Here is a 25687-nt window from a genome sequence, read left to right as displayed (position 1 = left end):
CCCAGCTCCCTGAAAGGATCCAGGGGGCACATACCAGCCTGGATCAGCTCTGGGCCGCTCTGTCCCCTCTGTCCCCTGCGCACTCCCTTTGCCCAGAGCAGCTGTGCCACCCTCCAGGAGAGCAGTGGGAGCTGGGAAGTGCAGAGTGCCTGCCTTGTCCCAGGGCTGCTCTGCAGGATGCCCAGCCCAGCCCTGCCTGCAGGGGCTGTCACCCTGTGCCATCAGCTGCCTCACAGGCTCAGCGTCTCCCCAGCTCTGCTTCCCACACACCTGCAGTCACCCACGGGGCTCAGGCAGCTCCTGCTGCCTCCTCCTGTGCTCTCCCACAGAGGGATGCTGGAGAATGCCTGAGCAGGCAACCCCTCTTTGCCAAAAAGCTTCCAAGGGGATGGAAAGTTCTGGGGGGACAGAAAGGGAAAGTGCAAGAGGAGATTAAAAACTAGGAGAGGAAAAAGTAGGCCTGACCAGGACTTTTTCTTATTATTCTGCTTTGATTGTGGAGAATGAAGTCACATGGCCAAGAGAGTTCAGAGAAGCCTGGCACAGTGATTCAGGACTGCAAGGCAAGTGCTGTCTCCTGGCTGAGCGCAGAACCTGCTCTGATAAACACTCCTGTGCTCAGTGTTCACTGTCCCTGCCCTATGGACAGCAAAGCCACCCCCTGGAGTACAGGCAGGGCACACACGGCACTCTGGACAGAGCTGCTCAGTCAGCTGGCTCTGTGCACAGCTATCCCTGCCCTGTCACCTGCCACACAACCCCATCCTCCCCTCCCATCCCAGACAGGACAGGGACACCCCAGAGCAGTGACAGAACCCAGCCCCCACCTGCAGCTCCCACAGCACCAGGAACCCAGAGGCTGAGTGGAACCAGAGCCCAGGGCTGAGTGGAGCCAGAGCTCAGGGCTGAGGGGAGCAGAGCTCAGGGCTGAGTGGAACCAGAGCCCAGGGCTGGGTGGAACCAGAGCTCCGGGCTGAGGGGAGCCAGAGCTCCGGGCTGAGAGGAGCCAGAGCCCAGGGCTGAGTGGAACCAGAGTTCAGGGCTGAATGGAGCCAGAGCCCAGGGCTGAATGGAGCCAGAGCCCAGGGCTGGGTGGAACCAGAGCTCAGGGCTGAGGGGAGCCAGAGCTCCGGGCTGAGAGGAGCCAGAGCCCAGGGCTGAGTGGAGCCCCAGCTCAGTGGAGCCCCAGCTCAGTGGAGTCCCAGCTCAGGGTTCAGTGGAGCCCCAGCTCAGGGCTCAGTGGATCAGAGCTCAGGGCTCAGGGGATCCCCAGCTCAGGGCTGAGCTCTGTGCCCTGCAGGGACGGCTCCAGCCCAGGAAACACCACCTGGCTCCTGCCAAGGTTCCCCAGGCTGGGGATGAGTCAGTGCTAATTGCTCAGAATTAGCAATTCTGGATTCCACCGGTTTGGTTTGGTTTTGTAAAAGCAAAACAAGGTATGTTTGGACAAAGGTGAGATGATGTTTGTGTTTACAGACAATCTGACTTCTGCATATAAATATGCTATTCCTTGGACAAAAAACTAAAAACATCAGGAAATCAAAAGTAATGCAAATGATCTGGCTTTATAATCTTGCCAGAAAAGAAACACCTCAAAAGCAGTTGAATAATAATCATGGTCTTAAATTTAACTTCTCTGACTCCTGTTTTGTTCAATATTTTAATTATATTTTAAAAAAATTCTAAACCACTTCAGATTTTGAAGCACATTTATATAAACTGATTAATTCACACAAGGTAAAATCATTATCTTCTTTTTGACACAAAGAAAGTGAAAGGAGACACAACAAACTGTTTGTCAAAGACACAGAACTGGTGGAAGGGCTGGTACTAAAACCCAAGAGTGTCTGGAGCACCTTATATTTTTATCAAGGATTTACTTTTTTAAAGACAATAGCAACCAAAAACCAATATCCAAAATGGTTACAGATTTAGGATCAGGGCAGTTTATGGGGTAAAGGCCACAAGAAAAGCAAGTTCATTAATTCACATTTGGAAAACTGCAGTGAATTCTCAAATAAGTTATTGCTATATTCCATACAGAGCACAAGCATGCACTGAGCCCACAGCACAGGCAGTCCAGCCTTGGATCACTGGTACCCAGGGAAATCCAGCTCCACATTCCCACTTTCTGCAGCAGGATTTCTCTGGAGAGCTGCAGGGGAGTGAGGCTGCTCAGCTCCCTGGGTGATTCCAGAGTGCCCTCTAACGAGGCTGCAGCTGCATTTCACACACACAGGAACACAGGAAAGCCCCAAATGAGCCTTGTCTCCACTTGAAAACGGGACAGCAGATGACAGACACTAACTGATGATTGCTCCTGCACAGATATTTTATACTGCCTCGTTGGTAAATACCTCAGTAGGCAGCAGGACTATAGAGAAAGATGGGAAAATTCACAGTTATCACATTCCAAGAGAAGAAAGGATACTGAGTAAGATGAAAGTTAACCCACTACAACTTTTTAAGATAAACTGAGTTTTACACAATCTGTAAAGAATTGCTGGGTAACTTTCAACACATGATGCAGTTAAATCAAACTTTACAAAAATAAGTGAATATAATCAATGAAGTTCACAAATCAAAATGGAATCTCCTTGAATATATTCCTTAATACACTGGTGTACCATAAAATACTGACTATTTGGTCTGCACCCAAGAGTGGTCACACAGACTGCAGTGGTGGAACAGGACTGCCTACAAGTTCATACAGCAGATGTGGTTTATTGCCCAGTTCCCTTTCACCCACCTACATAAACTAATAAAGCATCCTGCAAACCAGAAAAGTTCTTCTTGAGAAACAAATGCCACGCTGGTCCTCAGAACAGAAATTCACTGGAATAATCTCAGAACAACAGGGCTGTTCCTTGCCCTTGAAGCTGTGCCTGCAGCTATGCCAGGAGAGCACAGCTGATCAGGGTGGGATCAGCAGAGTCACAGCAGCCCCTGTGCAGCTCCTGTCCCCTCCCTCCCCCTGTCCTGCACCGAGGCACCCCACTCAGGTGGGATCCAGACAGAACGGAAAGGGGCAGAAGTTCCTGAAGCTGCACTGCCCCCATCCTGCCAGATGCGAGTCAGAAGCTTCTGAATAGATCAGGCAAACTCACCCCGAGGGAGGACGGTGGAGGTGTCACTGCTGGGCGATGTCTGGGGACCCTGCTGCCACCAGGAGCTGTGAGGAAGCAAACAGAGCTGTGAGCACCTGGACACCTGGCAACCAACACCTCAGCCCTGAGCCAGCAGGCACCTGGCTAAGGCAGGCTGGGAGGCAGAGCTGGTAGGCTGCACATTCTGCCTGGAACCCCTCTCACGTACTTGCTAACTTCTTCACTTCTTGCTAAACATTTTTACTGTAATGTTAAGATCATGAGGTGCAATGAGGGGAGACCTCAGAGGAATCTGCAGCTCCTCCCGGGGGGCAGAGCAGGGACAGCTCTGATCCCTGCTCTGTGACAGGGACCGGAGCCAGGGCACGGCTGGGGCTGGGCCAGGGCAGCTCAGGCTGAGCTCAGGGCAAGGCTCTGCCCCCAGAGGGTGCTGGCACTGCCCAGGCTGCCCAGGGAATGGGCACGGCCCCGAGGCTGCCAGAGCTCCAGGAGCCTTTGGGCAGCGCTGCCAGGGGTGCCCAGGGTGGGGCTGCTGGGGGGGCTGGGCAGGGACAGGGGCTGGGCTGGGGGATCCTGGGGGGTCCCTCCAGATCAGGATATTCTGTGATTCCATTTGGGTCACCAAAGACTAAGAACACCTTACCAATGGTGATGAAGCATGCAGGGAACCAGCACCCTGACCCACATGGGTCATCCACTTCAACAAGCACAACAAACACCTCCAGGAAAGCTCCACTCCATGGCTGCAATGGCCCAGTGGCCACCACTGCTCACAAACAGCCCTGGAGGACACCCTCAGCTGCACAGGTAACAAAAACCTGCCCTGCTCCAGCTGAAACTGGAGCTTGAGTCTGTACAGCCCAACTGCACTGCCCTCCTCAAAGAGCCAAACTCATTTCCTTTCAGTTTCTAACACTGGGAGATTCAAGTCCCCCAGGAATATTTTCCAAAAGTGTACAGGCAGTTGTATAACCCAAGGAACACACGTGGAGCAGTTTGATAGAGGTTCCCAAGCAGTGCTGAGTCCCTCCTGTGTTCAAACACTCCTCACAGCACTGCTACATCCCAGCCAACTCTCTTCCTGACCAAAAGGAGAGGAAGAGGAGATTCCTCTTCCTTGAGGAGATTCAGGCAGAGTTTGACATTACAAAGATCAGCAGTGGGCAGACTGTGTCCTGGCTGTTTTGAAAAAGAGACTTTTCTTTCATGAACATGTAACCCAAACAAGACTCAGTGAATTGGTGTAAAATCAAAAATTATTAGACAGTCTCTTTTGAACCAGACCTGCATCCCATTCAGTAGACAATAAAAAGTGTAAAAAAATGCAAGAGCAAATTAATACCTGAAATGAGTAAGTGAACCACAGCTGTGTGCAGAGCTGTAAGGGTAACCCCTTGTTAGGCACTCAGCTTTTGAAGGCAAGATGAGCAACAGCCAAGAATAAAACACATCGTGCAGGTATCACAAACCACAGAATGAGCAAAAAAATGTGTTACAATAATCAGGAGTCTAAAACGACAGCAGCCACACATTTAGACTTAACATGAAATGTGACCATACCCTTGGCAGAGCTGGAGATGTAGCAAAGAGGAAATTATTTAAAGGCATTAAATCCATGTAGAGCTGGAGTGTCTCCTGCCCTGGCTCAGTATCGTGGGACAAGGACACAGCAATGCACAGGAGCCAGAGCTCACCTGTGCAGACACACCTGCAGCTCTGCTCTCCCAAACAGACTCAGAGATGCACTGAAGCACTGGGCAGAGAATTTGGCTGCCATATTATGACCAGAAAAAGAGTCTTTGATGCATTTTTTATGTCAGTTGCTACCACAACAAGCAGGGGCAGGTTTGGCCTGCAGGACCAGCAGCCCCAGAGCAGGACACCAACAGGAACCACTCCTGATATGTCAGCTTCAAATTGGTTTCTGGCCTGTTACTGTTCAGATGTTTAGACAACAGAAATCCAACTTTTTCTTCCTTTGCTTAATTCCTCCATTCTTCTTATTTATATCTCCTTTTTTTTTCATTAGCAAATTCCTTCTTCACATTCACAGTGTGGCAAGTACAAGGAATACACAACCTTGCGCATGGGATAGGGTCAGGGAAGGCACAGAACCCTCATGTGTTACAGGTGATCAGACAGAAGCTGGAGAGTTTTTAACTGCTCCTGGTCTGACCAGGTTCCAAAACACTTAATCCTTCTTTACCTGCATTTCCACCTATTCCTTGCAGAAGAAACTGCAAGGAGGATTGTTTTGTAAGAATTAGCAACACAGGGATTTTTTTCCTTCCGTAGAAATGTCTTTGACAGAAGCAATTCCTCAAGCCTCTGACAGGTCTGTTCAGAGCCAGCACGAGGGGCTGTGCCCAGAGCCAGAGCCCAGGCAGTGCAAAGCTGAGCCTGAGGGAGCTGCTAATGGCACAGGCAGGGCTCATTGCCTGGGTCTCACCTGCAGCCTGAGGGAGCTGCTAATGGCACAGGCAGGGCTCATTGCCTGGGTCTCACCTGCAGCCTGAGGAGGCTGTTAATGGCACAGGCAGGGCTCACTGCCTGGGTCTCACCTGCAGCCTGAGGAGGCTGTTAATGGCACAGGCAGGGCTCATTGCCTGAATCTCACCTGCAGCCACAAAGCAGGACCTGCCCCAGGTCCCCAGCAGGGAGCTCAGTCAGCACAGGGGGGAAAGGACACGCTGCTCCTGACCTCACACACCTGGGCAAGGCTCTCACCTGCCAGGCCCAGGTTAATGGCACTGGCTCACATTGCAACACCCAGCCTCCACATATATTCCAAAAGAGGCAGAGACTGTTATCCTCTGGGAAAACAGCTTTCCAGACTTCCAATATCCCACATATACACACCTCCTTCCTTTGTTTTTCTGTAAGATTTTTTCAGATCTTTATTGTGGAGTGTTTTGTGGACAGTTGGTTAGCTGAGAAAGGTCATGTCGACATAATGCTGCTGGTTAAGCTTGAAGGGGACAAGTATAGAAGTTAGTAGTCAGTGTTTAATAACAGGCAAGGACATTGTGCCCTTGGTGTAACAGTAGGATAGGGGAGAGTATCTTTGGTAGAAATACGAAGAAAAGTTTTAATAAAATATTTATAAGAATGCAGAAGTAGGCACAGTTGCTTGATAAGTAACTAACTAATAGTGAGCTTGCTTTTGCAATATGTATGAGATTCATGTGTACTTATCAATAAAGTTTAAAATTTGCTAATCACTCATATTGCGTGCTGCATTTCTCCCACCAGTCCCAACACTTTATCACTGACATCTGCCATAGTTCCTCCAACACTGTATCAATTTATTACACATTCATTCAGATGAGAGATGAACATGTGAATCTGCAGGATGTTCAGCCCTTGGCACATGTCCTGTTTCTGCTCCTCAGCTCCTGTGTGACCAGCCCTCCCTCCAGTGCCCCTGGTTACCAAGGGAGCTGCTTGAGGAGGCTGCCAGAGCACCAAGAATCCTCAGAGAGCTACAGAAAATATATTTTTATTTAAAGTTATATTACACAGACTCAGCAATTAGCTTTTGAACTAAATTACTCAAACTTGGTTCAGAAGAGCACTCTTTAATTTCAATAAAGTGTCTTTGTCATTAGCCCAGAGGTGCCCTATGTCATTCCCTCTCCTACCAGGTTACAATCCCTGCACACATCAGCAAGTTATTTAATGCATGTTTGGGTAAATTATTCATTCACAGCAGCAGCTGCTTCGGTTGTCTGAGTATAACTGAGCCTCTGTGAACTGGCATCCACCTCTGTGTGAGGATCCCTCTGCACCGCTTCAGAGCTGGGAACTCCCAGCACAGGGAGCTCTCCCTGCTGCCTCTGGAGCATCCCACAAGCTGCACTGGCTCCAGCTGTGCCAGTTGCTGTTTGCAGTGGAAAAGAGCAATTTCAAGTGTTCAGTTTAGTCCTTCTGTGCAGCCCACACTGGCCTGAGGGGCTCTGTGTGAGCAGCACCCCCAGAGGAGTGTTCTCAGTGCTGAACTGCAACCTGCAGATGAGTGCCAGCATTCCTACAGGCAGCACTGCTGCTCAGGAACTCCACACAGAACCAGAGCTTCTCTGATGGGCCATTTATGTTCCAGAAGATCCATTTTGCTGGTTTTGCTCCAGATGTTCAAATTTGATTGTTTCTGCCCTACTGCTTGCCCAAGAGACTGCCCAGGAGTCTGCTCTGAGCACACCTCCAGCCCTGAAACCCATCAGCTGAGGAGCTCCCAGCACTGCCCGGCCTTGCCCTCTGCCCCAGCTCCTCCTGTAATTACCCTGCACCACCGCTGGGAACCCGGGGCACGTTTAAGAGAACTGTGTCGCTGTGCCTCAGTCAGCAGATCCCACTGAGGGCTTTGGGAAGGCTGACAGGATCCAGCTGTGGGAGAACTTCCCACAGGCACGGATTTCCAGAGTGCCTGAGTCACTCCTCAGCTCTCCTCTCCTAAATGTGCCTGAATAAGCTGAGCTTATTCAGGGCATGTTTTCCAGAATCAGAGCATTTCTGTGGCCTGCCCTGAACTCCCCAGGATTTTTCCATCTTACTGGAGAGCTCCTGGAACCAGAGGTGCCCTGGCAGCCCGTTCTAACCACGGGCACACACGTGGTCACTGCAGCTTGATTTTCTTTAGAAAAACTGCAAACCACACAAGCAATCAACTGCTCCCCCAGCAGTGCAGTCCAGATGGTGCCACTGATGCAGCTGTGTCCTGCCTGTCCCCTGCACCCCCAGCAGTACCTGTGGTGGAAGCTGTCCTGGTATCAAATGCTCCTGCCACGTAGAAGCACCCAGGCAGGCAGCACCTTGTCCCTGCCATGTCCCCTCTGTGTCAGCAGGGACCCCGAACAGCAGAGGTGGCAACAGCTGCTTTGGGCTCAGCCAGGGACTGAACAAGGTGTGGGAGCAGCTGGTTCCCACCCCTCCATTTCACAGCTGAGGCACAGCTTGTCCTGAGGCCATTCTTACATTTTGTATGGCAACCCCAGCTGCTGAATTAACTTGTCAAGTTGCACTAGAGTTCAACTCCTCGGAAGATCCAAGCACATGGTTCTAAGCCCTTAACTTGCTCCAGCCGTGCCCGCTGTGACTCCGTCCCGCCGCCCCGCGGAGCTGAACGTGCAATCCCCGCTGCTCCTGACCGTGCTCTCCGCCCCGCTCCCGCAGGCACCGGCTCCTCGCCCAGCCCTCGGCCCGGCCCGGCCCGCTCCCGCCAGCCCCGGAGCCGCTTCGCGGCGCCATGCGGAGCCCGCTCGCCGCTCCTCTGGGCGGCCGAGCCGCACGGGCCCGCTCCGGTGCCGGTGCCCAGGCCGGGCCGGTCCCGCTCGCTCCGGGCCCGTTCTGGTGCCGGTGCCCAGGCCGGGCCGGGCCGGGCCGGTCCCGCTCGCTCCGGGCCCGTCCTGGTGCCGGTGCCCAGGCCGGGCCGGGCCGGTCCCGCTCGCTCCGGGCCCGTCCTGGTGCCCAGGCCGGGCCGGGCCGGGCCGGTCCCGCTCGCTCCGGGCCCGTCCTGGTGCCGGTGCCCAGGCCGGGCCGGGCCGGTCCCGCTCGCTCCGGGCCCGTCCTGGTGCCGGTGCCCGGGCCGGGCCGGGCCGGTCCCGCTCGCTCCGGGCCCGTCCTGGTGCCGGTGCCCAGGCCGGGCCGGGCCGGTCCCGCTCGCTCCGGGCCCGTCCTGGTGCCGGTGCCCGGGCCGGGCCGGTCCCGCTCGCTCCGGGCCCGTCCTGGTGCCGGTGCCCGGGCCGGGCCGGGCCGGTCCCGCTCGCTCCGGGCCGCCCCGGGACTCACCTGGCACCGCCGGTCCGTCGCCTAAACCCTTCCCCGCCGCTCCGCGCCGCAAACGCCAGCGGCCCCGGAACGTCTCGCGCACGGCGCCGCACCCTCATCGGTGTCCTGTTCCGGGGCACCGAGGCGCTATGCCGCCAGGGGGCGGTGTCGGCCGCGGCAGCGCGCGAGCCCGGGCCGGGGGGGAGGGGAGGCTGTACCGTAATTACCAGAGTGCGGCGCCGTCTGTGCTGCGGAACGTACTGTACTTAACTCGCACCCACACGGCCCTGAGAGTATCTACTGTATTAAACTTACGTTAAAGATTTTATTCAAAGAAGCTCCCAAAGCGATACCTTGGCCGCGGGCTCGCTTCTGGCGGCTGGTCAGGTCAGGTCCCTCCGGTGCCCTCAGCCAGCAGCACTCCCCGGTACCAGCTCAGCTGCGGCCGCCGCCCTCACGCTCTGCCCCGCCGGCTCCGGCCGCCTGCCAGGCCGTGTCCCATTCCGGGCTCCGTCTCTCCTCCCGGGCTCCGTGTCCCCCCTTCCCGCGGTCCGTGTCCCCCTCTCCGTCCCTCCCAGGTCCATGTCCCATTCTAGGCTCAGTATCCCCCATTCCCAGTCCGTGTCCCACTGCGGGGTCCGTGTCCCATTCCCGGTCCATGTCCCACTGCGGGGTCCGTGTCCCATTCCCGGTCCATGTCCCACTATGCTGTCCGTGTCCCGTTGCGGGCTCGGTGTCTCCTCCCGCCGCCCAGAGGAGGAGCGGAGCGGGCAGAGGTGGCCGCTTTCTCCCGTCCGGCCCCGCCCCGGCAGGTGCGGCGCAGGTGAGGCGCGGGCGGGCGGCAGGTGCGGCCCCGCGCGGCTCCGTTCCCGTTCCCGTTCCCGTTCCCGCAGCCCGGCCATGGCGTACCGGGAGCTGGTGCGGCGCTGGCACGAGGCCGTGCGGGCGGCGGACCGCGGGCACTGGGACGCTGCCCTGGACGCGTTCGGCGGCATCGCGGAGCCCCCGGCCAGGATCTGCTTCAACGTGGGCTGCGTGCAGCTGCTGGCCCGGCGGCCCGAGGCGGCCCTGCGGGTGAGCGGCCCGGGAGCGGAGCGGGGGGATCCCCGGGGAACCCCGGGCATGGGCGGCTCGGCTGCCCCGGGTCCGCTCGCGGGGAACGGTGCTGAAAGTAGTTCTTGGATCCGGCGTTTCGTGTCCTGCGGGAATGCGAGCGGGGATGTTGAAGGGTGTTGAAGGGTGAATGGTTGGAGGGAAAAGTTTGGCTGAATGAATCACAGAAAAGTGAAAAAAGTGGAAGTTAAAAAGGCGGATGTGGCCGTCGAGGACAGGGTTCAGTGGTAAACTCAGTGATGCCCTGTTCACAGTTGGACTCGATCTTTGAGACCTTTTCCAACCTTAATGATTCTGTGATTCCGTGGTTCTCTAAATGAAAATCCAGATCAGTGGGCAGAATAATTTTGAAACAAGATAATAGAGAGTAGTTAAATTAGATACTGGAAATGGCATCTAAGTTTTGTTAAAACTATATCAGTTAAAATCCTGTCCTTTAGGTGAATTTAGCTCATTATAATGTGAAAACCACACCTCTAAAGCTCAGCCTGCCTGATTCCAAGAGAAGACCTCAACCCACTGGACATGCACAATAAATTAAAAATGTATTGTAGCTTTAAATCAAAGCAGGAAAAAGATTGTCCAATAACTGTTCTACAAAGTACACCCATCTTATGTCTAAACCCACTGTAGCCGTGGGTTTAGACATAAGATGGGTGTACTTTGAAAGTACAAAAATGTTGCTTGGCAGTGGAGACTGCCAGAACAAAGCTGCTGTGCCAGAAAACCACTGCCCTTGGGAAGGGAGAGGAGGTGCCCTGAGGAAAAGCCTTTTTGTGACAGCACCTGATGTGTCTGCACATCCATCCATTCATCTGTCTCCAGGGAGGAGATGCAGATAAACCTTTCTCAAACAGTGTAAGGGGCAGCTGAGGGGCTGGGGCAGCACCGTGGAGCCCTGGGCAGGCAGTGGCTGTTTGGGACACAGAGGGGTCATGGAGCTGAGGGAGAGAGCTCAGGAGAGACTTCTGAGCCCAGTCAAGGGGCAGGGACTGGGAAGAAGCTCAGCTGTATTCCGTGTGGATGAGGGGTTGGTTGTTGTTATTTCAGGTTTGGCCCAGGCAGGCAGACTGCCAGCACAGTGTGTGGAGTCACAGGAGCTCACCTTCCCCTGCAGGGCAGGGCAGGAGGGCTGGGCTTTCAGCACTGGCAAGGGAAGGAGCACAGCCGTGATGCTGCCCCAGGAGGACTCCTGGCTCTCCCAGCACACTGAACCACGAGCTGCTACCACAAGCACTGCCTGCTTTTAGCTGGGGCACCGAAGCAGAAACACTGACTTAGAGGCCATTGTGAGATGCCCTGCAGCTTCCTCCCTCCCTCTCACTCTTTCATCACCTCAGCCTTCCCCAGCCTGGCCAGTCCCGCTGCTCCCACTGGCCAACTCTGCTGCAGGCTACAGTTTCCCCATTTTAAGAAGCCAGATGGCCAATGCAGCTCATTTATGTCCAGTCCATTGAAGCAAGGAGGGGTAAAAGCCTGCAGCTCAGCTCACACAGAGCCAAGACCTGAAGGATGGCTGGGAGCTGTGCCCAGCCCTCAGAGCTGGGCAGGAGCCCAGGGGGTGCCTCTGTGAGGGCAGCTGGGACGGGGCTGGCTGGGTGTGTGTGCCCAGGCACTGACAGGACACATCCCAGCTGGGCCCTGCCTGTGTTTTTCTCCTCAGGCATTCAATAAAACCATTGAGAAGGACAATTCCCTGGCTGTGGGCTACTTCCAGAGAGGATTTGTCCACCTGCAGCTGGAAATGTGAGTGAGGTGCACAGCCAGTGCAGTCTTTGGTTCTTTTCTTTCAGTCCTGCTTTATTCCTAAATCTAAATGATTCTTTGATTCCAAAATTCATTCTTCCAGCAACCTCACAGGGTCACAGGATCTGCTTTAGCCTTGGAACCCTGTCACAGGTCAGCAAGTCTAATCTCTGATAAGAGCTGCACAGCTCTGGGGTGGCTGACACATGGCATTGCTGTCCCCTCCAGACAGAGGCTCCTGGATGCAAGGCTGCCACAATGTTATTTTGCCATTCAGATTTTCTCTAGAAATTTTAAAAAAATATAATTGTGCTGCTTGGTGTGTCCTCACATGACACACATGAGTCTGGCCTTGCTAAAAATGCAGCCTGCACATTCTCCTGCCAGCAGACTTTGGGGGCCTGATCTCAGTCTCACTGATAGAATATTGAGGTTGCTCCAGAAGTGTCATGGGATTGATTACTCATTGTTTCCACGGTTAAATCACAGTGACATCCTCCTCAGGGAGCTGGGTGAAGTATTTTACAGATCTTGTCTTACCTTTGAGCTCAGCAATTGTCTTTCCCCTTGTTTTCCCCATATTTCCAGACCTTAATCTCCACAAAATGCCTGTCTTTATTTCTTGAAGGGAGTCAAAGGGAGCAGTTCTGGCTTTTCCAGGAGAGGGGCTGTGGCTCTCTGGAGCTGCTCCACCAGGAGCAGAAGCAAATGTGCCCCAAGCACAGCCACTGCAGGGGCAGCACAGCTGGCAGCTGCTTCCTGCCCAAAGAGCTGATGGCCTCCAGCCCCCAGGGCTCCTTCCTTCATCAGAAGCTGCTCCCACCCACCAACACTCACCCTGGCACCTTCTCTTGGCCAGGTGCCCACTGCACAGCCCTTCCTTTCACCACCTGCAGCCTCAGTGGGCACCTGCTTGGATTTCAGTTGCGTAGATGGTGAAAATTCAGACTAATACCCTCCTTATCCACACAGGTTCTCTAAATTTCTAAATGTTGAGGTTCTAAATTTCAAGTTTCTCAATTTCAATGCTCTGGCCATGTGTGTGCCCTCTCTGGTCCCCATCAGTCAGGTTCCCAGCCCTCAATCCTCCTGGGACGGGTGCTGGGACAGCAGGGAGCTCCCAGCTGTGGGTAACCTTGGATCTTCATAACACATCTCTGGTGCAGCTCTCCTTGCACAGGCTGCAGAGCAGAACACATTTTTAAACAGTCTCCAGCTGTTTTAGGCTCAGTTTCTTGTGTCACCTCTGCATTGCAGGTATGAAGAAGCTCTCTCTGACTATCACCTGGCCTTCAGTCACCTAAGAGAAAATCCCTTCATTGATTACAAACAGCTGGGGCTGAGGCACATCCTCTATGCCTGGGAGGTAAGAGCCTGGCTCAGCAATCCTTCCCCACTGTTGGGGGTTCAGTAACAGGCATTAGTGACCCAAGACCTTTTCAAGAAAGTACATTAGAACTGTAAAATTATTCTGCTTGCACTTTTTAAAAAGTAACCTAATCATAAAAGTTGTAAACCAACATCATCTCTGGAAAGTTTAGCAAATGATTCAGTTTGCAAAGTAAAATTGTTCAGAGCGGGTGCACAGGAATTTCTGTATTGAGGGGGGTTTATTTTCTCTGTATCTGACAAAGTGGTGGCTGCCCCATCCCTGGAAGTGTCTCAGGCCAGGCTGGATGAGGCTTGGAGCAGCCTGGTCTGTAGAAGGTGTCCCTGCCATGGCAGGGGTGGAACTGGGAGCTTTAAGGTCCTTCCCAACCCAAACCAGTCTGGGATTCTGTGTAATATTTACACTTTGGTGTAAATACACATGGAAGTTTAGTGAACTCCTCAGCTCTCAGAGTTCAGTGACAGATGAGAACAGCACTGATGCAAAATGTGGGCTGTAGGAAAGTCAGGTGCATGAAAGCCTCTTTCAACTGCAGCAACTGATCTTAATATTCCCTCTGTGCCTGAACTTGCACTCTGTGCTCAGGCTGTGTTTGAAATGCTTCATCCTATACCTCTTACTGTCACACAGGGCCAACCTGCCACATCCTGTTCAAGGAAGCTCAAAGGCTGAACTGATTGTAAATTTTTGTAATATTTGGGCATATGTAAAGGATTCCTAGAAACTGTCCTTTACTGGAAGGTTCATTTTGTTTTCTCTGAGTCCACACACACAGATTGAAAAGCAGATACAGGAAAGAGGATTTAACTCCTTACTTCCGTGAGAGTGAGGAGTCATTGTGTGACTCCAGCCAAGCATCTCAGCAATTTTCAAGCACCCTATACCTGGCAGGAGGAAGCAATCCTTGGCATCTGTGGTATTACCCAAACCTCCCTGGCTTTAACAGCTTCAGTGCCATGGCGCTGCCTTCCCTTGGAAATGAGCAGTTCCCTGGGAAAGGGGCAGGGCTCAGGAGTGTCCCAAGGCTGGGGCCCTCCCTGATGTGGACACACAACCCCTTACTCCAGGCATCACCAGGACATGGGCTGGCCCTCCACACTTGGGATCAGCATCCTGATTCAGCTGTATCTCATTCTTACCTGGAGCTCATTTTTCAAAATACACAAACATCCTCCTGCAGCAGAACTGTGCCATCAGCTTTCCCCATGCACGGCCTCTCACGTGCTGCAGGTGATCTCCTTGTGGGAGATACATGTGTGCTTTGAAAACCCAGAAATATTTGCCTCTTGCAAGGCTGTCACACTTCTGACTGAGTGAGAGGTGCTGCCTGTCCCTGCAGTTCCTGTACATGCTCAGAGTTGCCATTCCCCACACTCCCAAACAGAGTCTTCTACTGCCATGGTTAAGGAGTAAAGGAAAAGCATCCTATGAGCTTGAGCCTTGTCCTGAGCAGGGCGTGCAGCCAGGTACACACCTCAATTCCCAGCTGATAACCCTATCACAGGAGATAAGGAGCTGTCTGACAGTGCTCTGGCTGTGGCCCAGCTGGTCAGTGACAGGGAGAGATCTTCCACTCTCAGTATAGACCACAGCTCCCCAACACCCCATCTGCAACACTCCCACAGCCTGCTCTTCCCCAGGAACAGACTGACATGCTGCTGAAGGGTGACAAGCTACAGCTGACAGTTTGCACATTCACAGCCCACTACAACATGAAATAGTTTCAGTTAAGTTATTTTGCAGTGACAGGGAGTCAGGACTACAAAAATCATTACCTAGTTTCATGCAGAAAAACACCCAAGGAAAGCTTCCTGGCCTTTTGGCTGCAGGAAGGATCAGAACTAAAGTGTGATACCAGAGTCTTCCCCTGCTGTCCTCATGTCTCTCACCACCCTGACCAGCAGCTCCAGCACATCCAAGCTTTTATTTTTCCTTTCTGATTGTGAAATATTCCCAGCTCTGCCACTCAGCCTCTCCTGTTGCTGAACTCTTGGTGCTGTAGTGCCTGTCCCTGTTTCTTGGCTGGGCTCAGGAGGACGTGTTGGGTGTCCCTTGGTCCTGGCCCTCTGAGTCCCTTCCCTGTGCCCACTCCAGGTGCTGTACAGCACTGCAGCAGTGCAGTGCCACCTGCAGCAGTGGCAGGAGGCCAGGGTCACTCTGGAGAAGGCTGTTGTGTGGAGACCTGAAAGAAAAACAGCAATCCTGGAGCTGGCCCTTGAGCGGGTGCAGGTAAGGCCACCTGTGTGAGCTCCTGGGAGTGTGCATTGGGCTTCAGCTCAGGGATGTGTGCTGAAAGTTGTCATTTTGAGTGTTCCTGACATGTTCCTGCCATACACCCAGCTGCTTGGCCACCTGCTAGCACAGTCTAAGCCATTTGTACATGATGCTCTGCCAAACCAGGGCTTCAGGTGATCAGGGAACTCCATCTTCCCCAGGTGCTTCACTGCCCAGAAACACCATAGTGAAGAATTTTGGGATGACCTCTGAGGTTGAGGACATGGCTTCCTGGTCCTTCATGTTCAGGAGCTCAGTTCCATTTGTACTTGTCCTGCAACACCAGTTTCCTTGTACAGTGTTTCAAGTGCAGAACCCCTACAAGTGCAGGCCTGGAGATTCTCCCTTTTTGTGGCACTGTCTGGCTTCTTTTGAGTCCCTTTGGCTTCAGGAACAAATGGTGGAAGCTCAGATATTAATGTCAAGCACTTTTAGAGCTGAAGTTAGGTGTGAAAGTGTTTCTAGGGCTGCTTCTAAGTGAAAGTTTCCTGTTAGACCCCTTTATGATCTGAAACATTTGCAGATCTCTGATTTACTCTTCCTGAGGGATTGATCACTTTGTTTTTAATCTGATCATCTCTTCTGGCATCACATTTGTGCTTTTCCAGTGTATTATTTGTATTTGCTATTAGTATGCTACTCAGTGGCTGAACAGAAAACATCTGAAATCAAACAGAAAAGCTGTTTAGAAGATTTGTTTGCTAAACCTTCCTGCGCTGCCCCCCTTCCCACCCACCCCATGCCAGCAGTGTCAGTCCTTGCCTCCCCACTGGGGAGGGGCTGCTGAGCTCTCAGTTTGCTCCTGCTTTTGTGGAGCCTGAATGGCCTTTGTCGAGTTCACAGCCGAAACTTTTGCCCCAATATCTTCCTGGAGCTGCTCTTGCACACCTAAGCTGTATTTGCTTTTCAGGGCTCTGATGTTTCATTCAATGCAAATTGATGGCTTTTCCTTCACCTGCTCTCCCCACCCCAGGACCACCTGTTTTTAGAGCCCATGCTGGTTCCTCTTGGGGAACTTTTCAGACCACGAAAGAAGGAAGTTGAGCAGCTGGATTCAAAAGATTTCCTGGGTAAACCCAAGGTAACAACGTACTTGTCATGATTAACAGCAGCAGAAAAAAACCTTGCCTCTGCCATGTCCAGAGAGCAGGATGGGCAGAGCTTGCAGCCAGTCCAGGCAGTCAGGACACAGAAGCCAAAATTTGTTAGAATTGCTACCCCTTCTACCAAAAAAATGCACTTTGGCACTAAAATACCTTTCTAGTCTTGGTCACTTTAAAGTCTGAAAGGGCTGAGCAGATACTCTGGGAATCTGTTGTTGCCCTTTTGCTGACAATAACGTTTTTAAGAGGGGCACATTGTCCCAGCCTGCTGCTGCTCAGTCCTTCATTCCCTGGGGGACAGGTTGGCACTCAGGGGACAAATGCTTTGTCACATCCCTTAATACAAGACAGCAGAGGATTTCTCTGACCTTTTCTGTGACCAGTGCAGTCAGAATAGAGAGCTCCAAAACACATAAAAGAAAGGGAAAGTAATAAATTCACATACCTTTAAAGACTAAAAAAATGGGACACAAATGGTTGAGGTTGCCTTGGGAATCCAGCTCTGCCTCTCCCACTGAATGTACAGCTCCACACTTTGCCTGACCTTGGGATGCCAGAAGGAAATGAGTCTGGACAGATAATCTTGGATGCAGTTTGGGAATCTCTTTGTCCAGCCTAGATTCACTGATGGCTTTGTTCTCCAACAGGTCATCTCATCCATCATTCCCAACGATGAGTACATTGGCTTTGAGCCTCTCAGGCCTCAGGTGAGCAGGACAGAGCTGTGAGAGGAGGAACAGAGCTGTCATGGAGCTCCAGAAAGGGGCTCAGATCCAACCATCAGGGGAAGGAAGAGTGGACTCTTGGTAAAACCAGTGTAACACCAGTCTGGATCCATGGGGATGTTCAGAGCCAGGCTCAGCACTGGCTGTAAGGGACTCAGTGATGGGAATCTCCAGCCCTTTCAAGATGCATTTTTGGCTCTTCACCATGTCAAAACAGCAGTGCTTTGCTGTGCTCAGCCTGTCTCTGCTCATCACTTCAGTAAATGTGTCAGTGTGAGCACAGCTGCCTCCCACTGTCCTGGGAGTTCCTTGGAACCAGGGGAGGGGGAAGAGACTGTCTTACTTCCTGATGAGATAAAGAGGGAGGGGAAGGAAGAGAAGGCACATCCTGGTAAGGTGTGGAGCAGCAGACTTTTTCTGGGTGGTGTGGAATGACAAATGGGGTCAAGAGTAAAGACAAAATAACAGAGTCAGGAGGTAAGGTGGCACTTCTGCTGTAGGAGGCACTGTTACAAGCAGATCCTGTTGTTTCTCCCACAGAAACAGGGCTTTTATGAACCCAGTGCCAATGCTCTGCGGTGAGTGTTCAGTCCCACCTTGGTCTTACCCTTCTCTCTCTACTGTTCAAAAAGTCTTTTATTCTCTGGCTGCTTTGTGTGAAGACTCCGAGGGTTCCACACCCACTCTGGCCAGGGGTGGAGTGAATGACAAACACACAAAGGCTTCTGTGGCTGCAAAGGAGCTGCAGGTCCCTGGCATCTCTGCAAGAGCCTCTGGGCAGTTTGCAGGATTTGATGGTCTTGGGAGACCAGCATGGATCAGGCATGCCTGGGGAATGGAAGCAGACAGAGGTTGTGGGACCTGCCCAGGTCTGTGGCAGAGGATGCTCAGCTCTCCCTGTCATTGTCGAGGTGGTCACGACACAAAGCAGAGACTACAATCAGTCTCAGATGGCCACTCTTTATTATCGAACATGGCTGACCTTTTATACACTTCCTAATTGTTTATACTTCTACCTTAACTATTGGCTACAATAAATCAACATAACACCATTGGTGAAAAGTTACAGTGATTTCAGCTAACTTTCTAAAAATACTTCATATAGCTGCAAAGTTCTCTTCTTATCTTTCTTCAATTCCTCACTTCTCTTGGTCTCCTTAGTTACAGCTTTAGAAAAAGCTCCTTATCAGCTTCTTCTTGCTTCTCAGCTTCTTCTCACTCCTTTAGCTAACAGGCCTGCTGTTAGCCTGTTCCACATTTCCCATCTTAATTCTCAGGACAATTCCAAAAGCTCACAACCAGCCCTAGTGTCCTGAGCCAAAATCATGTTCAAACTCCAAGAAAGTAATTTGTTTCGGTGATATTGCGCCAGCAGTACTTCAGGGCTGTGTCGATCAATGTTTTGATCTTGACATTGTTTATCAGTACAATGAAAACGCAGCTGCATTTGGCAAATCAGTGTTTCCCAAGCCCCTTTTGTTCCCAGTTGGGCCGGAGAGCAGCAATGGCAATCCCGATTTCCCAGCACCCTCACCTTGCAGCCCGTGCCAACCGGGACCGGTGCAGTGCGGTGGCTCGGAGCCATCAGCACCGCGCTCCAGGCCGCTCAGCGCTCCCCTCTCCCCGCAGGGAGGCCGAGTCCGGCTACCACCGAGTGCTGGCCCGGTACCGCCCCGAGGAGCCGCCGGGGCAGGAGGTGGCGGCCGGGAGCCTGGTGTTCGTGCTGGGCAGAGCGGCAGACGGCTGGGCCACGGCCATCCACGACGGGCAGGTGAGGGACACAGTCCCAAGGGCAGGGCAGGGACTCGGCCCCAAGGGCGGTGAGGGATGGACACGGCCCCGAGGGCAGGGCAGGGACACGGCACTGAGGGCAGAGCAGGGCAGGGACACGGCCCCGAGAGTGCTGAAGGATGGACATGGCCCCGAGGGTGCTGAGGGATGGACACGGCCCCGAGGGCAGGGCAGGGCCACGGCCCCGAGGGTGCTGAGGGATGGACATGGCCCCGAGGGCAGGGCAGGTACACGGCCCCGAGGGTGCTGAGGGATGGACATGGCCCCGAGGGTGCTGAGGGATGGACACGGCCCCGAGGGCAGGGCCGGGACACGGCCCCGAGGGCAGGGCAGGGATTCGGCCCCGAGGGTGCTGAGGGACATGGCCCCGAGGGCAGGGACTCCACCCCGAGGGTGGTGAGGGACACGGTCCCGAGGGCAGGGCAGGAACACGGCGCTGAGGGCAGGGCAGGGACACGGCCCTGAGGGTGCTGAGGCAGGGACACGGCGCCGAGGGTGGTGAGGGACACGGCCCCGAGGGCAGGGCAGGGACATGGCCCCGAGGGCACTGAGGGATGGACACAGCTCCGGGGGCAGGACAGGGACACGGCCCCGAAGGCCGGACAGGGTCACGGCCCCGAAGTTAGGGCAGGAACACGGCGCTGAGGGCAGGGCAGGGCAGGGCAGCGACACGGCCCCGAGGGCGCTGAGGGAGGGACATGGCCCCGAGGGTGCTGAGGGAGAGACATGGCCCCGAAGGTGCTGAGGCAGGGACACGGTCCCGAGGGCAGGGCAGGAACACGGCCCCGAGGACAGGAACACAGCCCCGAGGGCAGGGCTTGGCCCCAGCCGCCCTGAGCACAGTCCTCAGGAGCTCCTTCCCACACCCCCAGATTTCCTGACATTGAGCTCTCACCAGCCTCTGCCATTCACCCCTGTAGAGAGACAAGGATGGCCTCTGGGCTCTCCACCGTAGGGGATCCTATTGAGGAACTGTAGCATAGCAGACCTCACCAAGGACCACCATTTAGAGCAGGATTTATCCCCTGAGAGCTCTGATGGAGCTGAGAAGGTGGGCTGGTCCTTACCTGGTCTGTAGTGCCTCTGTTCAATGAACTTTGGGAAGGTTTGAGGATGGTTTCAGCTGTACTGGCAGGATTTATGAATGGCTCTGGGGAAGTCCTAAGGACTTAGAGCCCAACAAATCTGACATCTTCCTGCAGGCCAGGGAGCTGTAGTGTAAAGAGACTGAACAGAAACAGATAAACACAACATGGAAAATCTTTTGATGGCAGAAGCCATTTCTCACCTGTCTAGTTCACTTTTTGAAAGAGCCATTGTATACCTGGATTAGGTTCAGTGAATGTATTACCTGCCTGTCTTTCAAAAAAGTCATAAGATTCTTCAGAAGACCACTATAAACCAGTAAGGTGTTTGAGCAATTGAGGCAGTGCTCTCAGGACTGGTAAAAATACAGAATTAAAATCTGGATATAAAGGAACAGGTTTTTCTTCCTTTCATTTAAAAAAAAATTATGTCCCCACAGCAAATCCTCTGTGACATAAGCATTTAGCATATTCCTAAGTGATACAGGAATAGAGGGAGAGCCTGAAGCATCTGGAGCTAACAGGAACAGTTACACAAGTATTTGGATGTGCTGGTTGACTGCCCAGTGAAGTGTCAGGTGAAATTCAATGTAGAAAAAATAAAAACAGACTCTCAACAGGAAAAAAAAAGCATTGTAAGCAAAAATTTCCAGTGCTCAGTTGAAATGAGCAGCAGTGATTGTCAGGAGACACAGAAATGCTGTTGGACACTGGTACCCCTGGGCATCCTTGCTGCTCTCTGCCTGAGCTCTGTCTTGGGAGCAGGGGGTTTGGTGGGTGTTTGGTGTGTTCCACTGCAGCCACTCCAGCAGGAGCTCTGCTCCCTGCAGGAAAACTGCAAAAGGATTGTTGGATTTTGTCCAGCAGTGTGTGAGCACTGAGCACTTGGGTGGCTCAGGCACATTTGTGTGGCCATAGGGTGACAGGCAGTGCTGGGGCTGGGCTGGGGTTGCTGGGCTCCTCTCTCACCCTGCTCTGCTCCATGTCCCTCTGCAGAAGCTGCACATCCCGAGCTCTCTCCTGGAGCCTGCCTCAAGGATGGATAAATGGGTGAGCTGGCAACCTTGCAACCGGGGGGAGGGAGGGACCAAGACATACATTTGGGACATTTATCTGTAAAATTATCACAGGTTAGAACAACTCTGTAAGAGAAACGTAGAGTGTGAAGCACTGAGACTATTGACTGAAGATCAAGTGCTCTTGAATTGTAACAACAGAAGAGTTAGGAGTACAAAAAATCCCTTTGACTTGGGAGAACTTTATCTCCACCACAGGCATAGCCACACATTATCCCAATCATTTTCCATCTGAACCCAGTGTGGAAGGGTGCAGCTCAACCCCATTTCATGTGAGGGAGTTTTCAAGCACATGCCCTTTCTGATGTTGCAATGATATTTTAGTTGTCATTTTTCCCCCTCCAAATGAACCTCTGGAACACACTTGGGCGTTTGCTCCATGGCTGTGTCACTGTCAGCCAGCCCAAGTGGGGAGGGCCCTCAGCACAGTGTGAGCAGCCTCCTTCTGCTCCAGCCTCCTTCTGTCCCAGCACCAACCCAGCAGGGAGCAGAGTGCCAGGGAAGTGTCCCCAGACCTCTGCCCTCAAGAGCCTCATTGCTCCAACTCATCCAACCATTCAATGAGCAGCTCTCCCTGGGGCTCTCTCTGGGGTTACACAGCTCACAGGCTGCAGCTGGCTGCAGCCTGTCACACACCAGCCTTATCCAGGCTCCCATTTTCTGCCCTCTCCTTTCTGATGCTGTTCTGTTGCAGAAGATCAGCACTGGGATTCCCCTTCCTCCTGCCCAGGTGCCTCCCAGCCGCCTCCCCATGAAGCAGAAGCCAGGTAACCCCTGGGCCCTCAGTGGGTGAAGCTGTGCCCAAACCCTGCTCTTCAGGGGGCATGAGGAGGTGGTGGTGCTGACTGCAGGGCTGTTCCCCTGCCTTTGTGCTGTTCTGCAGATCCTCCTGGGGAAGAAAATGCCTCTGTCAATGATGCCAGTGCCCACATGGACTCTAAGGTGAGGTGTTCCATAGGCTGAAGCTGGCACAGCCTCAGGAGACCAGGGCTGGGAAGAGTGCAAGATTCCTGCCCAGAATTCCTGAGCTGCTCCCAAATCACTGGGGAAAAAACTCCTTCCTTTGACCACTTTTTCATTCTAAAGAGAGGCTCCCACGTGGTCTTTCCTCCCAGTTTGTGACCATCCCACTTTGTGACACAGCCCAAGGCTGACCTGTTGCCACCCTCCGAGGCACCAGGAGCAGCAAATGCATCAGAATTCTTGTGCACATGCTTTACAACCCACTTTGCAAGAGGCAGTTGTCTTTGAACACCCTGCTGTCCTTTCCCCCGTCTTCCTGTGTCCCATTTTCTGTCCCTATCAGTCTGGATAGCACAGTTCCTTCAAATTTGCCCTGTTGGGTAATGTCTTCTGAGGTACTTCCATGCCATTGCCAGCCCCTGCATGTGATGGTCCTGGAATGACTCCTGTGGCCCTCTGGGGACACCACCTCTGTCCCTCAGCTGCAAGTCAGCTCTGCCACACCTGTTTTTGGGGTAATTGTTTCAGGTGTAACTCAGCCAGAAGGTAGCACAACAGAGGAATGTGGCTGCTCCTCTCCAGCTGGCTGGAGGAATTGGGGCCCAGCTCATATAATTTTGTGTTGAGGAGGTACCTGTAAAATCAGAACCAAAACCAGAATTCCTGAGTCACAGGAGGATCATTTGATCCCATGCTTTAAATCCAGAGTTCTCCCTTTGAAATTCAGGTCTGCATTTTGATGCTGTTCTGCTGCAACATGGCAGCACAGAGATGAGGGACTGTGCCTGTGTCACCTCTCTTGGTATGAGAGCAGATATTGTCCCTTGGGTTTGTTAGTCAGTTGGGGTTCTTCTTAGTCCATGAGCTTCAGAGTCAGTCTGGGCTCTTCCCCCAGAGGGTGCTGGCACTGCCCAGGCTGCCCAGGGAATGGGCACGGCCCCGAGGCTGCCAGAGCTCCAGGAGCCTTTGGGCAGCGCTGCCAGGGGTGCCCAGGGTGGGGTTGCTGGGGGGGCAGGGCAGGGGCTGGGCTGGGGGATCCTGGTGGGTCCCTCCAGCTCAGGGTACTCTGATTCTCCACCCGGACCGAGCCCATCTCCCCGCAGGTCCCGCCGAGGCGCGGGGAGGCCCCCGCGGGCGCAGACAGGCCGGCGGTGCTGCGGCTGCGCTGCGAGTGCTCGCTGGTGCTGCGGGCGGGCGAGGCCCCGGCCCTGCCGGCCCTGCGGGCCCTGCTGCGGGACAGGCTGGCTCAGCAGGCACAGCGGGGCGCGCTCAGGTACGGGGCTGTGGGGTGGGATGGGCCAGCAGCCATTCCCCTCAGGACACGGGCATCCAGCTGCCTCTGGGCTCCTGGGAACGTTTATCTGGGGCCAAAAGCAGCAAAGATGTAGCACACAGTCTGCCCAGAGGGCAAACCTCACCGTGGGCTTTGGGTGGGACCACAGAGTGATCCCTGCGGGGAAGCACATTGTATTCCTCTTGTAATCCCCTCCCACTACATCAAGGGAGGGGAATGGCTCAGGGAGGGCTGCAGAGGGACTTATGACAAAGGCATGGAGTGACAGGACAAGGGGGAATGGCTTCAAACTGACAGAGGGCAGGGTTGGACGGGATATTAGGAAGAAATTCTTTAATATAAGAGTGGTGAGGCCCTGGCACAGGTTGCCCACAGAGATTGTGGATTCCTCATCACTGGAACTGTTCAAGGCCAGATTGGATGGAGCTTGGAGTAACCTGGTGTAGTGAAAGATTCTCTGTCCATGGCAGGGGGGTGAAACTAAATTATCTTTAAGGCCCTTCCAAGGAAAACCGTTCTACAACTCTGTGATTCTATGGGCCTTGGAAGCCTAAAGGATCTTTCCTAGGAAACTGTACCATGGTCAAGAAAAAGGGAGGAGAGAAGGAAAAGCTCTGTGTAGATGCAGCTGCCACAGATTGGATTTTGTCCCACTCAGCTCAGCCTTTGCAGTAACAAGGATCAATGCAGAACAAGCTGGCACTCGGGCAGAAGATCCTGGGGTGAGGTCTTCCTGATTGTGATACCCCTTGGGACACACAGTGCCATCAGGAGAGTTTAGAATCTTCCCCTCAAGTTTGTGTGGGAGGAGGTGACAGTGTCACTCCCCACAGTGGCAGACAGTGCCATTTCTGCCTGCTGAGCATCTGGGGTAGCCCCATGTCACTGTGCAAGGGGACAAGCTCAGAACTGGCCTGCAAAGGGGACTGTGAAGATTGAGGTTGGCAGAGGGCTGGGCTGGCCTCCAAGTTTGACTTTAAATGAAATTATTTGCTCAGCATTAATGAACCCTTGCAGCTACAGGCTCCTGGATGGCACTGAGCTGGGGACAGTGTTGGGACAGGAAGACCTGGGGAAGGTGTGGCAGCAGCTGATGGAGGGCAAGCTGATACTCTGTTGCCAGGTACGTAGGCTGGGACAAGGTCTCTGCTGGGCTGGGCTCCAGTCTCTGCTTTGCTTTGCAACCTCCATGCTGGCTTTTTCCTGCAGGACTCAGACTCCCAGTCAGGCAGACCTGTTCTCTACCAGATGCTGGCTCAGCACTCTTACCTGCCACAGGGACCAGGGGACCTGGAGTTCAGCAAGGGAGATGTGCTGGATATCCTCTCTGAAGGTAGCTCTCCAGTCCTGCTGCTGGGCCAGGCTTTTGGAGTCTGCTCTGGGGAGCATGGGGAAAATGTGGCCTCTCCTGTGCTGTCTGAGGTTCATACCCTCAGGAGTTACAGGCTTGGAACGGGTTTTTCCCAGAGTTAAATTCCAGGCATGAAAACTCTCACTAACCCCACTCATATGGGCCAGGGCTCATTCCTGCTCCTGTATGTTTTCCAGTGAATGAAGACTGGCTGGAAGGACGATGCAATGGCAAGACTGGCATCTTCCCCAAATGCTTTGCCACCCAGACCAGCTGTGATGTTGCCTTCCTATAGCAAACAGGAGCCTTTTCCTGCCTGGCTGCACCCCCAGGGTGGGAGACACTCATCTCAGCTCATTTGGGCCCCAGCCAGCACAGCCAGGAGCTCTCCTGTACCTGGACAGGGGATATCTCCCACTCAGATCCATGGGGTCACTTCCAGCAGTGATGGCATTTCCCACAGCCTGTTCCCTGACCTGGCATTTCTTACCTTGTGCTTACACTGCCAAAGATGTACCTGTGAAGAGCAGAGAGCAGGGAGAGGGCTCTGGGGTTTGGCTGTGGGAATTCTCCATGTGGAAGCTCAGGCTGCTATGTGGGAGGGGGTTCCCCTGAGTGGCAAGAGGTTCCCCTGAGTGGGAGGAAGTTCCCCTGGGTGGGAGGAGGTTCCCCTGGGTGGAAAGAGGTTCCCCTGGGTGGAAAGAGGTTCCCCTGGGTGGGAGGAGGTTCCTCTGGGTGAGAGTCTTCATCCCTCTCCCTATTGCTCGTGTTGAGGCTGGGAAGCTGAGCCTCACTCCCCAAGCCAAGGGTGGCTGGCTGGGAGCAGGGGGCAGAGCCCTGTTCCCCAGGCTCTCAGGTCACATAACCTTATCTCCACCAGCCAGAGATGCTGCTCTTTCAAAAGGC

At 53.5% G+C, this 25687-nt stretch overlaps 2 protein-coding genes across 2 annotated transcripts in view; one reads left to right on the top strand and one right to left on the bottom strand.

The window, feature by feature from the left end:
• The window catches only part of EXD3 (exonuclease 3'-5' domain containing 3), a 136397-nt gene extending 127414 nt beyond the window's left edge, over positions 1-8983 (bottom strand). The window contains exons 1-2 of the mRNA XM_058818328.1: positions 8892-8983; positions 3108-3172 (exon numbers count right to left, since the gene is read on the bottom strand). The gene's annotated coding sequence lies outside the window, so the exon portion shown is untranslated. The remainder of the gene's footprint in view (positions 1-3107; positions 3173-8891) is intronic.
• A 757-nt stretch (positions 8984-9740) lies between these two features.
• On the top strand, positions 9741-25321 carry NOXA1 (NADPH oxidase activator 1). Its single transcript, XM_058818418.1, has 15 exons — positions 9741-9944; positions 11647-11729; positions 12987-13095; positions 15214-15348; positions 16367-16474; positions 17144-17203; positions 17762-17799; positions 18851-18992; positions 21094-21147; positions 21868-21940; positions 22057-22115; positions 23240-23409; positions 24448-24553; positions 24640-24763; positions 24979-25321. The coding sequence occupies exons 1-15, from the start codon at positions 9771-9773 to the stop codon at positions 25074-25076; spliced, it is 1533 nt and encodes a 510-aa protein (XP_058674401.1). The 5' UTR covers positions 9741-9770; the 3' UTR covers positions 25077-25321.
• Positions 25322-25687: the final 366 nt, after the last annotated feature.

The sequence above is a fragment of the Ammospiza caudacuta genome, chromosome 21 (assembly GCF_027887145.1).
Source record: "Ammospiza caudacuta isolate bAmmCau1 chromosome 21, bAmmCau1.pri, whole genome shotgun sequence".
Classification (NCBI taxonomy): Eukaryota; Metazoa; Chordata; class Aves; order Passeriformes; family Passerellidae; genus Ammospiza; species Ammospiza caudacuta.
This window is presented reverse-complemented; position numbering and strand designations above follow the sequence as displayed.

Excerpts from the sequence above, each read along its gene's own strand:
- NOXA1 (XM_058818418.1), top strand. The coding sequence starts at position 9,771 with ATGGCGTACCGGGAGCTGGTGCGGCGCTGGCACGAGGCCGTGCGGGCG. Across the intron at positions 17,204-17,761 it reads TTGAGCCTCTCAGGCCTCAG|AAACAGGGCTTTTATGAACC; the intron begins GTGAGCAGGACA and ends TTTCTCCCACAG. Across the intron at positions 18,993-21,093 it reads CGGCCATCCACGACGGGCAG|AAGCTGCACATCCCGAGCTC; the intron begins GTGAGGGACACA and ends GTCCCTCTGCAG.